The 17226-nt window shown below is 36.9% G+C and overlaps 2 protein-coding genes across 2 annotated transcripts in view; one reads left to right on the forward strand and one right to left on the reverse strand.

Moving 5' to 3' along the window:
• The window catches only part of LOC137240613 (cytoplasmic dynein 2 heavy chain 1-like), an 83464-nt gene that overhangs the window by 44612 nt on the left and 21626 nt on the right, over nucleotides 1-17226 (forward strand). The window contains exons 18-22 of the mRNA XM_067767102.1: nucleotides 490-615; nucleotides 682-813; nucleotides 881-1400; nucleotides 11088-11522; nucleotides 11605-11721. Coding sequence (XP_067623203.1) covers nucleotides 490-615; nucleotides 682-813; nucleotides 881-1400; nucleotides 11088-11522; nucleotides 11605-11721 — 1330 coding nt within the window. The remainder of the gene's footprint in view (nucleotides 1-489; nucleotides 616-681; nucleotides 814-880; nucleotides 1401-11087; nucleotides 11523-11604; nucleotides 11722-17226) is intronic.
• Nucleotides 1-17226, reverse strand: part of LOC137240612 (uncharacterized) — a 38661-nt gene that overhangs the window by 4727 nt on the left and 16708 nt on the right. The gene's annotated exons all lie outside the window — the stretch shown is intronic.

Consider the following 17226-nt stretch of genomic DNA (forward strand, 5'->3'; position numbering starts at 1 on the left):
AAAGTCAGTAATTCTAGTCTTTGTGTTTGCGTTGCTTCGGTGCGTTTATTGTTTTTTGTTTGTGTCTGTTGCACCTGTGCGACTACTTTTTTTCTTATAAACAAGTTTTAAAGGTTCAAATATTGTGTCAGCAATTGTTTTTGTTTGTTCGTTTATTACTCTACAGTCGATTGTTTTCTGTGTGTAGATTTCTAAGTTTTCATGTACATTCAGACGTCCACATTTTGCTTGTATGTGAAGGACCTAGACTGTTTTATTGATGTTGACTGGGGAACATTCATTTTCGACCATGTAAATCGCAAAGTAGGAATCTGATATGATGTTTGGATTGCGTTTTTTTTTTTGTTGTAATCTCGAATGTGTTATCTGAACCTCGTTTTTATTTGCCGGCCACGAATCGCTTTTTTTTGTCGCAATACTATTTTGGGGAAAACGAAATTTTCGAATACGAAACATGCTATCATTTCTCGTTACTAATTTTATTTCCAGATTACTAACGCTCCCATCTGGTTGGCGCATACAATTTGGGAATAACGTGAACTTCATATTTGAAACGGATAGTGTGCGACATGCTTCACCAGCCACAATATCACGTATGGGCATTGTTAATATGAAGTAATTGCAATAGTCACACATTTTAAACAATTAAACAAAAAAATTAATTATATTCAACCTTTACAGCGCTGCAGACTTTCCAGAAGCTCAAATCCTTGAAACCACGCTAGCCAAAGAAGAATTCGGAGATCTACTACATAATTACATAGAAGAACAGTTTAAACCAGCCGCTGAGTGGATTGAAAAAGAATATTTATAGTAAGTAAAAACAACAACTTAAAAGTTATATCTTGATTAAGTCCATTATTTCTACTATTTCATATAGCTGCTTGCCCGCTTTAAATCGCTGGACTCTCCTACGCGCTCTATTACTGCAGCTGCGATCGGTGCAAAATCGTGATGAGTTTTGCATAACTCTTAGTCGTACTTTGTATGGCTTTCTGCCACCCGAACGCCACAACGAGTTAGCAAATTTTATTTTTCAACACGCAAATATTTACATTAGCAACCCCAATCACGCTGAGCTGGCATACTTTAATAGCGAACGTGGCTCTATTGATGTTTATGAATCGGATGCACTTTCGGCAATTACCGCTGGTTTTGGTGCTGGTGCTAGCCTTGGAGTACAACTTATACAAACTGCTTCTGTTAAATCTTATTTGAGTATATTGCACACCTACTTGAGCGCCGCATCAAATACTCCATTCCTAATTGTGGGTCCAACGGGTTCCGCAAAGACTCTGCTGTTACAGCATGCCGTACAGGAATATGCGGGATATGACTTAATAATTATTAATTGTTCAACACAGTTAACACCTACATATATATTGCACTGCTTGAAACAGGTACGCTTGCTATAGAATATTTATACGAGGTGGCGCAAAAGTTAGGTTAGGTTCAACTGGTCAACCCGTGAAAACCTCACATAGACTTAATTAGCCCATAGTGTTACCAGAACTTTGTTTAACAAACTGAAATAACCTATTAAAAACCAGGACCTATGTTATAAAATAACTCCACGGTTTGGTAAACACTAGAAGCTTTCTAGGACCTATGTCACCTGCTTCTTTTAAATCTAGCCGTTGTGCCGCTCCTAATAGCTGGATTTTAATCTGGCAAGCGCAGGGCACGAGCACAAAACCTGCCCGATTGTTTTCTTCTCAAACCTGCACTTCCTACATTTACTATCAGTGACCAAACCTAATTCAAAAGCATGTGGCGCCAGAAGGCAGTTTGCAGTCAAAATAGCCGTCTCTTTAATGATAGGAGTAACTTTGTTAGTCTAAGGTTGTGAAACCTACACATGATCTTCGACACATTGTAGCCCCACGCTTGGGCCCACTCCTTTCCCGCTTTTGCACCTCTCGCGTTCTCTTTATTTCGCCCAATCTAATTGGAACGTCTACGGAGCCTTCGAGGGATGTGCCCTTTTTAGTTGGCTCATCCTCTTTTCATTGACATCTATTCCAATATGCCCTTGAATTCAATATATGTAGATGTATGCTTCTCGCTATCCTGATTCTTTGGAAGGACAGTCTAACACACTTTAAAATGCTGCAGCTTGGCTGTCTATATAACAGTGGACACGGATGTAGTTTAACGTAGCCTGTTCGTCCTGTAATTGCTGACGCTGTACCTCTATGGACATATCGCCTGCACTCAAGCTTCCCAGCTGCACTGAGCCTCGTTGCAGTGAAGTAAAAATTATACACGAATTTGTTCAAATGCATGAAAGTTCAATTTCATTTCATCACTCCACATAACGTGTATTACTACCCAGAGTAGTGTTATTTAAAATCACGACGGTTTTTATTTGAAGGCAGACAAACTTACAACATCTATGACCCATTCAGTTTGTTACTTATTTCCTATCACCACGATTTTTATTTATTCATCAAAATCGCCTAGTTATGTGAGTGCCTAATAAACAGTGTACAGTAGGAGTTTTAAGGACAAATTCCCGATTTATCCATGGTCGAGTGGCATCGACATCATTCCTAGCATGATAGGCTACTATGGGCCGGATTCGTTCTCAAGAAAAGTATGAAATTGTTTACGAATGGATCTAAACTGGAGGGTAGCGTTGGAGTATTGACAGGAGCGTGGTAACAGCCGGAAATTTACGCCTAGATGGATGGTCAGAAGGTTTAATGTGGTCATATTAATCGTTTCCGAGATGTTCGAGCTAGTACCTTAATGGTGCTTTGTTACCGGAACGTACCGGATTTATATCCGGCAATACTCCCAAAACCTTCGGGGAGTGTCTTTGTCGTTAACACAACAACAACGGAGTAAGATGCTATTATGGTGGTAAGCATTTTCTTGGTGCCATGTCATAAAGACATCTCTACCAAATGTCCGCTGATCTTTATTTTATTTGTGAAGTGAACGTGGCTTCCAATAGATAATTTTTGGTTCCGAAGCCACTTTCTCTCAGCTTATAGAATCCAAGCTATAGGCGGATATGTGAATGTTTATTACAGTTCATTTACTCAGTGTTGGCAGGGTACTGTCCCATGGGATTCCACGCCCTTAATATCCTGGAAAGTCCCAGTTGAGGGTAATGACGGCGAATCATATAGTCACTTTATGCTCGGTTTAGCGTAAATCGACTGAACATCGCACTATCTCGGAGAAAGTTTGCATAACGCCCTATCTCAGAATTTGGTTGAAAACCGTCCTATTTCATGCACTGCATTTGAGCTCGGATAGGAAAGGTTTTAGAGAGAAAATCCGGGCCCGGGACTAAACAATTTACGACCCCCCTATAAAAAATCCACTTATACATTTGATTTACTTGAATTAATTACGTCTCATTCATGAATTATTGATGGATTACATAAACAAAATGTTTCCCACATCAACTAAATAATTTTTGGACTAAGAGCTGACAATAAAATTAACACAGAATATTTGCTATTTATACTATTTTATTGTAACGTTGAAATAAAATTCTCTTTTACCAGCCACATATTGTTTCAAATAATCTGTTCTACACCTTTTCAATCCAATAATGAGAAAACGTAAGTTTGTAATGAGAATAGGTAAATAAAAATTAGAAAAAGTGAACCGGTAATGAGAAATTGTAAATTTGTAATGAGAAAATATAAATTTATATTGAGAATGTGTAAATTTGTAATGAGAAAACGTAAGTTTGTAATGAGAACTCTACACCTTTTAAAACCAATAATGAGAAAAAGTAAATTTGTAATAAGAAAACGTAAATTATATTGAGAAAATGTAATTTTATATTGAGAAAATATAATTTTGTAAAGAGAATACGTAAATTGTAATGAGAAAGCGTAAATTAGTAATAAGAAAATGTAAACTGGTAATGAGAAAATGTAAATTAGTAATGAGAAAACATAAATTCAAAATGAGAATATGTAAATTAATAATGAGAACTCTAATAATTTTTCAAAATTAATCTTTTTGGTTTATTGACTCACTGCTGTCTTGTAGTGCTAGTGCATCTGCATGAAATGTTGTATGCTGTGCAGCTATTGCACAATCCCCTCCCGTCAACTTCGTTTTGGCGTCATCAAAGGCGTTATCTAAATACTGGAGCCGCTGTTCGCCTACTCCTGCTCCAGTTACAACAGGTACGCGCAGAGTCGTCTTTATTTCTGCTTTAAATTTGGACCATATTATTTCTATTGGGTTCAACATAGGTGAGAACGGACCCAATCGAAGCACTTGTGACATATTGTTGGAGTGCTGGGCTACCGCTGACTCGATGCCTGAGTGGCAAAGCGCATTATCGCAAACAATTACCAGGTCTTCCAAGGTGTTTCCCAACCGCTACCACTTTTGAATGACGGTGGAAATCCAGTTCACGCAGCCGCTGGCTGTGAACGAACCTCGCTTTCGATCCATTGATAGTATGTTTGATCCCGTAATGGTACCTATCAGGTGTACATTCAGACCACGCGGTGCTAGCAATGTTTGAATAGCAGGTTTCCTACTTTGGATCGTCCACAGGTAGAACATATTCGGCACTTTTTTCCTTATTGGCCTCGCTGTTCATCGGAGTAGGTTGCGTGTGCACTTTTTTAACACTATAGCAAATACCCTCGAGATGATTTCCAACAGTTGTGGTACTTACGTCCACGCCAAAATCGAGGAATCGTTTTTCTTAATCTGACGCAAGGTAAGCCCACAATCTTCCTCCAGCTTTTCAATTATGCGTCAAAGGTGCTCATTCAACATTCTTTGGGTCGCTGGTGTGTTCTCGGTTTCATTGTAATGCTTCCACTGCTAATCCATCTATGTGGCGTCTTATAACTACAAAAAGGGCAGTATGATGTTGTTTTCTGATAGCCTGCTCACTATTTACATTCATAAAGTTTAAATAACTAAAGTTATAAAATCCATCTCATTACAAGCTTACGTTTTCTCATTACAAGTTTATATATTCTCAATATAAATTTATATTTTCTCATTACTAATTTACAGTTTCTCCACTATCAGTTTACTTTTATCATTATAAATTTACATTTTCTCAATATAAATTTACGGTTTCTCGTTATCAGTTTACCTTTTCTCATTTTAATTTACTTATTCTCATTACAAATTTACGTTTTCTCATTATTGGTTTGAAAAGGTGTAGAGTTCTCATTACAAACTTACGTTTCCTCATTACAAAATTACATATTCTCAATATAAATTTATATTTTCCCATTACTAATATACCGTTTCTCATTATCAGTTTACCTTTTCTCATTTTAATTTACATATTCTCATTACAAACTTACGTTTTCTCATTATTGGGTTGAAAAGGTGTAGTTAATTGGTAACATTTTAATACATTTCTGATAAATTTAATGATGATTATAAATTTTAATTATTCAATATAGAAAGTTCGGATATCAAAGAGTGGCTTTACTTGCTTTTTAATATCAAAATTTAACTGTCTTGCCAAAACGGATTCACCACAAAGCGTGGCAAGTCCTGAAACTCGCTCCTTAGATGAACACGATCTATGAAAGTTTTTGATTCTTGAAAGGACGCTGAAGGAACGTTCTGCACTAGCTACAGTGACAGGTATAGAGCAAAAGATACGTAAAGCAACACAAATGTTGGGGAAAATCTTATACTGACGAATTCTAAATATTCTCCCGGAATTTTGTTCTCGCGGAAAAATTCCTCCAATTCTTTTCTCATAGCGAGAAGAATAATTGGGGAATAGGAATTTCGAATTTTCGAACTCAGATGTTTTGTGAATTGAAATTTCGTTGCGCTTTTCTTATTTCGTTTAAAAAATTGAAAAGTTTAATTATTGTTGCAAATTAAGAAATAAAATATAAACAATGCACAGTATTGCATTTCATGTGTTATTCACTGAAATGAGTAATGAATTTGTGCCACAGCAACATCAACAGAGGAGCATAAGAAGAAGAAGACGGCGGGATAACACAAATCCGCTGGAGTTGCCTGCTTTCATTCAGCAAAGCAATTTTCTGGCGGCCAAGTCGGGTTGAGTTCGCCTTTCGCCATATGCCAAAATCTATTTAAGCCTTCTTAAAAATCCTTGCGCAATTTCTGGATGGCTGCATCAAATATACCAAGAGCTCTTCTGTTGCTTATGATATACTTTTCTACTTAAAATAAAGACTATTGTGGTAGTTGTTGTTGTTGTTGTTGTATTAACAGTGAGAATATTGTGGTAGAACGTACATTCATATTTTAGCACAAATTTGTACAAATAAGTATGCTTTCTTAAAAGAACCAATTTCCTTTAACTATTTTGATGCATTCCCTTTAATTTAACAAGTGAAAAAACTCCTATGAAATGGCAGAGAAATCTCCCTCTCCCTCACATTCGTAATACCTACTTTTCTCCCATAACCGGTTTCCGCTTTTTCGAACATTGTTCAGAATAGGAGGAAAGGAGAAGTGAAAAAACTCACAAGGAATTTTTATTTAGAATACGAGGAATGGGAGAAGGGAAAAAACTCGCACGGAATTTTTGTTTAGAATCGGGCTGATACAGATTTTGAACATATGTAGATGGAATTTAGCAATTCCAATGGTGACAGACCTTTATCAAAATTTGCTTTGTAAATGTGTTTCAAGTGAATTATTTCGCATTCTAAGCTTTGAAAAATGTCCGACTTGTATTTTTCGACAAATTTTGCTGCACTCGCCCGAACCGTAGTTTCATCCATGTCTTCAAATTGCCACAAAAAGGAAAACGTCTGGCTCAAATTTCTCCTAGCTACAAATCGTTCAGTATTGGCAGCGGTTACCGAATCAACGATCACCAGGAATGTATTGTTTTTAAAATCATCCGTAATCTTCAGAAAGTCTTTTGGGCTTTCGAATGTTCGGAAACTTTGGCTAGATGTTCAATGGAATAGCAACTGTTTTTCATTCCTATAAATTTGTTTCCCATTGATTCCTGATCAACTTCAAATCAGCTAATAAGGCATCTAGATGTCGGACCTCAACATCTGTGGTGGCGTCTCTAGCTTGGAGGACCTCGTTTCTTTCATTAATGGTAGTCAGTATTTTGAACCAAATTGAGGACATACATTCGAGGAGATACATTCGAACTTGTTGATGTACTTGAGAATGTCGGTAACATCTCCGTATGCTTGCGCAGTCAAATTTGGCTTTTGGCTGAAAGACTATGAAGAGAGCTCGGTACATTTTTTTTTTTGAGGATGTCCCATCGTTGTGGAGTGCTGCTGAAAATAGTAAAACATTTTTGTACAACTCCGAAGAAAGTAACTGTAGCCGTACAACATTCTGCAGCATCAACACCACATACATTGAGACTGTGGGTTGCACAAGGCGAGTGACCAGCATTCGAGTTTTTGTCGAGAATGTGACGTAGTGCTCCGATGCAAGTTCCTTTCATATTGGCGCCGTTATCTTACCCTTGTGCACGACATGGGATTTTATGTTTCCCTAGAGTATGGCAAATTAGTGCAGCGATTTTCTGACCAGTTTTTTGGTTACAATTCACGAAACTCAAAAACTGTTCTTGAATTGTAAAATTTGTTGCTTTCGAATTGAAATGGAGTTAGTCCAAAATTAGCGTAGTCAACGTGGCTAGCATCAGGCATAGCATCCTAACTTTCTCCAAATGATCTCTAAGTATCGGATCATAATGGTTTATGAGATCTTAGATGCCCAGAAAATTTCCATCGTTTCGTTCACCAAAATATATGGGATATTCCATCCCATTTCGACCAATTTTGGACCCGACCCCTTTAGAATTGGCTGAAAGTTTTTCTTCTTTTTCTAGCTTACGAAAGACGTTTTTCAGAATTTTTTCAAATTTTTTCATCCAACTCAAAAAAAGTTATGAATTTTTAAAAAAATACCGTTTTTGTTTTCAAAATGCTATAACTTTTTCAAAAATTTACCGTTTGGGATCTTTTTTTTTTTAAATTTGTTTTTAAATGTACTTTTCGGAAAAAATACAAAAATTTTTAAAGTTTTTTTTTTGTAATTTTTCAGTTTTTCGAGATTTTTCGAATTTCGCCATTTTTTTTTCTCAAAAAAAACTTCAATCAATTCTGCAATCATCCCCACTAATCCCGAAGTGGGCCGAAGTTAAAAAATCTTCGCAATAAATTTTACAAGAAGTATAAGGCAACTAACAGCCAATGCCATTATAATACCTATAAGCGTTTGCTGAAAGAGTTTAACTGTCTGGATAAGTTTTTGCATAGAAATTATATTCTTAATATCGAACATAGCATCAACTCTAATCCCAAGACCTTTTGGAACTTTTTGAAGTCGAAAAAGTCCTGCTCTTTAATACCATCAACCGTTTTTCTTAATGACAAATCAGCTCATACTCCTGTAGATGTGGCAAATTTGTTTGCCGACTTCTTCAAGTCTAATTTTGATAACAATTGTTCTGAGGCAGACCTTGATCTCAATTTATTTTCTGATGCAAATTTATCGTCAGGTTTTGGATCGCTTCTTCTCACATATGAAGATATTGCTAATGGTATTTTGAAATTGAAGCCTTCCTCACGTGCTGACGTAGATGGAATATCTGCAGTGTTATTAAGGAATTGTCCAGCTTTGATATTCCCTTTACTAACTATCTTTAACAGATCGCTATCCACGGGTGTCTTTATAGATGCTTGGAAATGTGCATTCATCCATAACCCCGGTTTTTAAAAGGGGTAGCAAAAAAAATGTAAGCAATTATACACCAATTTTCAAAATATCTACTGTTTCAAAGCTATTTGAATGTATTATTAAGTACAAAATGGATTTTTCAGTCAAAAGCTTAATTGTTCCAAACCAGCATGGTTTTATTCCGGGGCGCTCTACTGTTTCAAATTTGGAGGTGTTTAGTGAGTATTGTCTATCGGCTTTTTCTAGCAGATGTCAGGTAGACTGTGTCTACACGGATTTTTCGAAAGCCTTTGACAAAGTGTCTCATAGGATTCCGAATGCGAAGCTTGAGTGTCTTGGCTTTCATTTTGGATTTTTGAATTGGCTTAAGCCGTATTTAGGTCATAGACCAAGCGTGGTTATGGTTGATAATGCCTCCTCTTATTCGTATGTTGCGACATCGGGTGTCCCACAGGGTAGCATTCTTGGTCCATTGCTCTTTGTGTTGTTTATAAATGATATTTCCTCATGCTTCAAGTTCAGTTACTTTTTGCTATATACAGATGACTTGAAGATATTTTCGAGAGTTACCAATCTAACTGACGTGGCTAAAATTCAATTAGACCTTAATAATTTATACTTGTGGTGCCTGAAGTCGCACCTTTCGCTTAATATCAGCAAATGTTTTCATGTTTCTTTTTCAAAATCTAATAATATTTTAGCATCATCTTACAGTATTTCAGCTCATACTCTGCAGATATCCAGTGAAATAAAGGATCTTGGTGTTATTTTTGATGCCAAGCTCTCTTTCAACAGCCACATTGATTTTATAGTATCGAAGTCATATGCTATGCTAGGTTTTCTTAGAAGAAATAGTTCTGATTTCTCCAATCCATATACATTAAAGTTGCTTTACACCACTTTTGTACGTCCCCATCTGGAGTATGCAGCCTTTATAAGGCGTCCATTTCATCAATTTAGAATAGACAGGATAGAACGTGTTCAAAAAGTGTTTCTTAAATACGCTTTGCTTTGCCTTCGCTTCACGGAACCAGTTCCCTCCTACAGGTCTCGATCATTGTTAATAAATCTTAAAACTTTAGAAAAAAGAAGGTCTGTCCTCTCGTTAACTTTTGTTTTTGGCATTATAAAAGGAACTGTTGACTGTACTTACCTTCTGGAGCGCATTTATCTTAATGTCCCGCAACTGCGATTTTCAAATATTTTTTATTGCGAAAACTTTAAGACAAACTATCTTCGGAACGCCCCTCTGTCAAGGGCTGTTAATGAATTCAATATAATCTCTAATTCTATCGATATTGATTTTTCGGTCTCGAAATCATATTTTCTTTATACCTTAAATTTAATATAATCTATTAATTTGCTAAATTTTATTTACTCATAGTCTGTAAGAATGTTTTTCATGTTCGTAGCCTAATTCAAATAAATATAAAAAAAATAATCTGGAATTTGATACAGAGTTGATGGTATTGTTGGAAGACTTTTTGAAGATGAACCTTCATCAGTGTCACCACGAAAACTTTACTATTTCGGATTCATGGTAAACATACATTTTTGTTTGATGTTTTTATTGTCTCCTCAGGCCCAGGCAAAAAATAATTAACAATATTCGGTGCTTTTGAAATTCGGCTTAAAATTTGCACATGAAACAACTAAAGACTCTCTTGAATTAAAAAAAATGTCTTAGTACCTCTAAATCGCGGGCCCCCTGAGAAACCCCGGCCCAGGGGGAAATCCCCTCCCCCCTCCCCTCCTTTCAACTGGCCTGAAAGGGCGTTCTTCAACCAAATCCTGAAATAGAGCGTTATTTAATCGGTCTCAGAGATAGGGTGTTTTCGAAACTTCAGCCGAGATAAGGTGATACTCCACTCAGCAATCGAAATATGGTCGGACCCCGGAGGGTCAAAAAATTCCGAGGCAGTCGGAAAAGTTCCAGGAGTTAGTACCGGAGCGTACCGAATTCATATCTGGCAAATAAATGCTCTCGGTTACAACAGTTTAACCGTTGGATAATCTGGTTACACAGCGACCCATAAATATGTCTCAGCCAGATGTACCTGATTGGGCAGCGGCCAGCCAGCCAGCATGTTCTGCCTTTTAATGAATTTACGGAAGTTATGTGCAAGCAATGTTGCCTGGTGACCATATAGTCTCTGCCAGTTGCAATATTTTCAATCTCGAATTGAAAGCATCATGTCACACCATGTCATGCCATTAATACTCCGTAACCACTTAAAACTCTCGACAGTCTCTTAGAGGAGTATTGCGATGCTGGTCTTATTGTCCTTTTTATTTTAGTTGCTCACTTTAAAAAGCAGATTATATGTGATTCCAGCCTCTGGAAAAAATTACCCTTCTCCTAATCGCCTGATTACTTTTGTGCCATCGGTAATTGTTCTTTTAGCACTAACTTTCTGAATATTGAACAGAATTGTGTTACTGTAAGCGGTCTACGTGGACGTGAATTTAAGCCTAAGCAAACACGTTTGCTGCTATATTTAAAAAATTTGGATCTCTGCTACTTGGATAGCTGGGGTACGAGCGAGATTATGGAGCTGCTATTACAACTTATACAACGTGCAGGGTTCTATGCGGATAATCTGGAATGGGTGCATGTTAGTGGCGTACAGATATGTGGTTCTATTTCTCAGGATACTACATCAACAATGGGAGGAGGTTTGCAGAAGATGGCGCCACGTTTTCTAGCAGCGAATCAATTTTTACGTGTAAGCTATCCAACTGACACCGATACGCTGATTATTGTGCAAAGTCAATTGGAGCCATTGTTGGCGGGTGGACACTTTAAAGCAGCAGCTGTTAATGTGCAATATGTGGTGGAAGGATTGATGGAGTTGTTCAAAAAAGTGAGTGTTCGAGTATAAAGCGCTCAAATATGAATTGCCAAAACGAATGACTTTACGGAGAAACATATTTCGTATCTTTCAGTTACAAGCAACATTTACGGCGTCCGCACGCAACTGGGAACATTATAATTTCAATCCAAAATTTATTATGAAACTGATACATAATCTGAAATGTTATCCTTCTGATTCTTTTAATGAGGTATGTATGTGTTTTTTTGTTTTATTGAGCAACCATGTGATGTATGTTATATTGGCGGCCGCTGTGGTGTGGTGGCAGCGTGCTTCGCTTACCACACCGAAGGTCCTCGGTTCAAGTGTCGAGCAAAGCCACATCAAAAAGTTAGAAGCAAGTTGTTTCGAAAAAAGTTTTTCTAAGCACTCGGGGGACATGTCAAATATTTTGATGCTAGTTGTTTCGTCTTTTAAGTCGAGGAACTTCGAAGTAAATAAAAAAAAAAAAATCGTTGAGCTTAAACATAGTACAGGTTTACAAGTATGATATGTATGAGAATGAAACAGTTCCTTTCTCTTTCTAACACACTGCCGTTTGACACTTCGGTCAGTGTCAAACTATTGTGGAACTCAGAAGAACCTGGGTGGAACATGCGTTTGACACTGAACGAAGTGTCAAAATTACCGGGGTTGCTGTCGTGGAAAGCGACGCAGGGAAACAAAAAAAGGAGCGGAATATCAGATATGGGTTGCTGTGATGGTAAATTTTTTTGAACGAATTTTGTATGAAAATGTAGTGCACATATATGGGTCTACAGAAAATTATAAAAAAGTCTTGAATTGGGGTATCTGAGGACGCGTAGTTATTCCAGTATTAAGAATACAAACAAGGTTGCTAAGTTTTTCTACCCGTTCAAAAGTTCTCCGCGAAAAACAGTTTGAAACCAAGGTCGACTGCAATAACCCGTCAAAAAATGTGGAAAGCGATATGAAAAGGCGCGTTTTGTCCTGTTATTAATAGTCCAAAGGCGAAAAAGTATTCGAATTATTGGAAGCGAGGCAAAACGCGTCTATTATGCCCCTGTTACGGTGTACAACTCAACTTAGTTGGGTTGTAATTAAAACAACTCAACTCCTTTTTGGTATTACGAATTACAACTTATTTCAGTTGAAGTTGAGATGATTTGCCAACTTCAGAAAGTGATGATTTGACGGATAAATGAACAGCTGATCAATTTGTGGCGGCAATTTTAGCATTTGCAAAAGTGATTTTGTTATAAAAAGCAAAACGGATATTATATGAAATCTATTTTATAATAGCAAAAATGTTGGTGATTGACATGTCGCGAAAACGGAAAACATTCGAGTGATCATTCCAATCCCTTGGAACTACCTAGCACCAAGTAAGAAATTGCTTAAGTGACAAATGATGAGCTTCAAATGAAGTTATTTTGGAGATTTGAATGGAAGCTTTTTGCTTCTTACTAAACAAAATTAAGGACCTTTTCCACAAACGCTTTCGAGGGAAGGCTGTACCCCTATTTTAAAATTATGCGCCACACTCAGATTCCTTGATGATGGCAGCTATCAAAAATGCTGTGGAAATCATTTTGGTGTCGGACTGGTTTTAGATATTATTGAGGAGCATATTTGTGCGAAGTGGATTAAAACCCAAATAGCAAAAATTGTATTTTGCTTTAAAACAGGATTCCCAGGAGTAGTGATTAGTATCAATGGGACTCACGGCTGCATCCGAACTGCGGCCAGCAGATTAAACGTTTAAACGTTTTTTCTATAAATGTGTACAAAATTGTTGATTATTGTTTGATTAAAAGAGGTTTAACTACCGGCTTAAATTTTTTGTTTTTTTTTTTGGTAACGTTTAATGAGCCCGTGCACTATCTAACTCTTATCAAAGGTGGTATCGAAAGACGCGTTTCGATCTCCGTTTTTAGGATTCGAAAGCGGAAATTAAAAATTTTATTTCTGCCGAAAAACATTTACATAAACCCACAAAATGGCCCGATAGGCTCTGAAATATGAGGCCCGATCCGCAGTTTTTTTGCACAGAACATCTTTCTGCGTTGGCGGCCTTTGGCAAAATAACCCTGGGTGGGTCCAAAGCCTTTCTGCATTAGTGTGTACAAAAAATCTGGCAAAATACAACAACCACATGAAATTAGATTTTATTAGAAATAAAATTGTTAATTTTTGTTTTCGGATTCTTAAATCGGAGGTCGAAACGTGTCTTTTGATACCAACTTTGAAAATTTTTGTTAAAAATTAGGTGGTGAACCGTCTTGTAAAACGTTACATTTTTCCAAAACAACTGCAAAATTGTATGAGACAACTGCTAGTAAACAGCTGTAAGATTTTGACGTCTTTGACAACTACACCAACACAGGGTTGTAAACGGTAATGCCACAAAAAGTTGTTAGACTAGACAACTGAACCGACTTTTTTGAGTTGTAATCTGTAATACCAAATTGCGAAATTTCAACCCAACCAGAGTTGAGTTGTAAACGGTAATAGGGGCAATAATACCTCCCCGACGGTTTTGGTCGTGCTTTAGCAATCGTCCCCGGTAATAAAGTATCACAATTAAAATTGTCTAAGACATATGGATTTTAAAGAGAGATGTAATTAAATGCTCGTTTGAAAGTAAATAAGGATATTTCTTTGTAATTTTACAATAAAAATTTTACGCAGTTTTCGTTAGCAGCTACTACACTTTTCTTGGACCTAAGAAGTACAACAGTGCCAAATAGCATACACAAAAGAAAAAACGAACAAGAACAAGCATATTATCGGGTGAGCGTGGCTGTGTATGTGCGTGCTGCTACATATCCTACTTGTAGACCTTTACAATGGAGCTTAAAATCCTCTATACTTTCATTCAAAAACGATCCCGGGAAAAATTCCGGAATGATCCCTAAACAGTCGTAAAATGATAAAAGCACACCCGAAATGTTCCGGAGATAGCCACAAAATTATCCAGAGATAGTTTCGTACTGATCCCTAAAATAATCTCGAATAAAATTTTAAAACTTTGAAAACTGTCCCGCTTTTTAACGAATAGTACCGTAATGATCACTATTACGATACCCAAACATTTCTTAAATTATTCTGTAACACAATTCGAAATAGTCGCGAAACAATATCGAACACAATTAATCCCTACATTTTCCCGTTAACTATCCCGAAATAGTGTCGCAATAATCCCGAAAACCATATCTAAATTATCCTCAAATGGTTCCGAAATAGCCCCACAAATTATCTCGAAAGCAATGCCAAAGTAGTCCTGACATGATCCCGAAAACAATCATGCAATAATTGACCTCAAAATCATCCCATAAATTTAAATTGAAAGAGAACTCCAAAAGATAGCGAAATAGTCCAAAATGATCCCGATACAATTCAAAGATATCAAAGCCGAACCGGAAATTATTTATCGATAACAACCCTAAACCAACGGCAGTTTTGTTCCATCCCAAAAAACACAGAATCTAGTTGGTTGACCGCTGCTACGACAACATGAGCCGCCCTTGCCAGGTGTTGGCATATTTGACCAACACGCTACGGACTTACGAAAGATTGAAAGATCCAGCTTCCTAATTGAAAATAGTGTGCCCAGAAATCTTGGTCATCTTGTTTGCAGTCCTGGAGATCAGCCGTATAAGTGATCCTAACAGCTTTTGCAGATGGACCTTGTATTGTGTACGCCATCATCGAAGCAACTGTACAAAGTCACAGTGGCCGTATGTTCTCTTACGGCAGAGTTTCCTAGTTTGAACAAGTAAGGAAGTCTAAGTTCGGGTGAAACCGAACATTACATACCCAGCTGTACACTTGAAATGCTGTTGGCTGAATAATAACAAATGAATGTTTTCAATAATAAATGTGATATTTTAATTAATTTTAAGCATTTGGCATTGATCGCCTTGTATGCTGATATGTATTGCATCAATATATGGCGGAAAAAAGTTTAATATTCCAAAATTCATATTTCGAAAACAACGAGCTTTGGCTAATGGATATTTACCCAAGTTGAAACATAAACTGCTCGCTCGATATAGAAAAAGTTTAAACAAAAAACAATAACCATTTTTTTGAAATATTAACTTTTGAAAAAAAAGTCAAATTTTTACTAAATACTAAAAAAATAATTTTTTTTAACTATATGCAATTGTTTATAAATTTATATAAAATTAAAAATAATAACGAACATTTCAAAGAAAAAATCATGAGAATCGATTAGTTTTTGACAAAGTTATTGACAGTTGAAAAAATAGGTGAATAAAATAATAAATAAAAATTTTTTTTGAGGAAAAAAAAAACACGTGTTTCATAATTTTAACCAAAGAACAACATATTAAAATTTCATCGAAATCAAAAATCATGTCCTGCGCGGACCGGGTGTCTTGAAATGGAATGAGCCTGTTGTTGTTTGTTTTGTGAGCTTAATAGTTACAAGGCTGCGCAATAATACATATACATATTGTCACGGATATTAGCATCACTAAGCTATACCATCACTAAGGCGATGCTAAGGCCATGTCAAGCAGTATTTACGTCAATAATCAAATCATCTATACACATATATAAGGCAGCCGAAAGAGATGTCACACACAGATGCATTTACTTATACGCCTATGTGTGTGCGAGAGACTGTAAACTACAAACTCACATACATCTGAGAGACGCTGAAAAGTAGAAAATTGTAAACAAGTAGAAACTATATGAGAACTATAAACACTCGAAATAGTTGGTAAGTTCTGGAAATAGAAGAGCCTAGATGTATGCAGCGTAAACTATAAAAGCGGCACAAGCGAGTAAAAAGTAATTCAGCTCGGGTTGAGCTATCAATCAGTTATTGATTAAGCACGCGATCTGGCGGCCAATAGTAGAGTCTCATTTGAGTTATCAATCAGTTTGGTTATTAAGCCAGCGAGTAGCAAAGTATAAGTGTTATTGTGAAGTACTTTAATAAAGGCCATTTTCCCATTATTCAATATTGGAGTTATTTATTCAACAGTTTAGTGATTCGAACTTAGCAGAGGATTGCATATAAGAGGATTTGCAGTAAATTCGTTACAATTGGTGTCAGAAGAGGAATTGTTGAATAAATTCCAGAGGACTACAAGGACATGGCAAAGTTCAGTGAATTGAAGATCCAGCAACTAAAGAAGGAGTTGGAAGCCCGTGGATTGAATACAAGCGGCGTTAAGCTCGAACTTCAGGCACGGCTACGAGAGGCAATGGAATTAGAAGGAATTGACGTGGAAGAGTATGACTTTCATCTTGAAGGCGAGGAAACAACAAAAATGGAAGAGACAGTTACGCAAACAGTTACAAGCACAGACTTGAACATGATTTTGGCTGCAATATCTGCTCAAACATCGACAGTGGCTTCTCAACTGGAATCGCAAAAGACAGATATAACATCTCAACTGGCATCCCAACTGGAGTCGCAGGAGACACGCATAACATCGAAGATTGAAGCACAAGAAACACGTATTTCAGAAATGTCGACACAAATTTCTTCACAACTGGAATCGCAGGAAACCCGTATAACATCAAAGATGGAAGAACAAGAGGAGCGCTTATCATTGCAGGTGGCACAAATGTCTTCACAGTTAGAAGCACAGGAAGCAAGGGTAACATCAAAGCTGGAAGCGGAGGATGCAAAAATCGCTCAATTTCAGGCAGAAGTCGATGATTTGAAGGGTCGTATGGAGCAGTTACAATTAAA

Source organism: Eurosta solidaginis, chromosome 2, assembly GCF_040869045.1.
Source record: "Eurosta solidaginis isolate ZX-2024a chromosome 2, ASM4086904v1, whole genome shotgun sequence".
Lineage (NCBI taxonomy): Eukaryota > Metazoa > Arthropoda > Insecta > Diptera > Tephritidae > Eurosta > Eurosta solidaginis.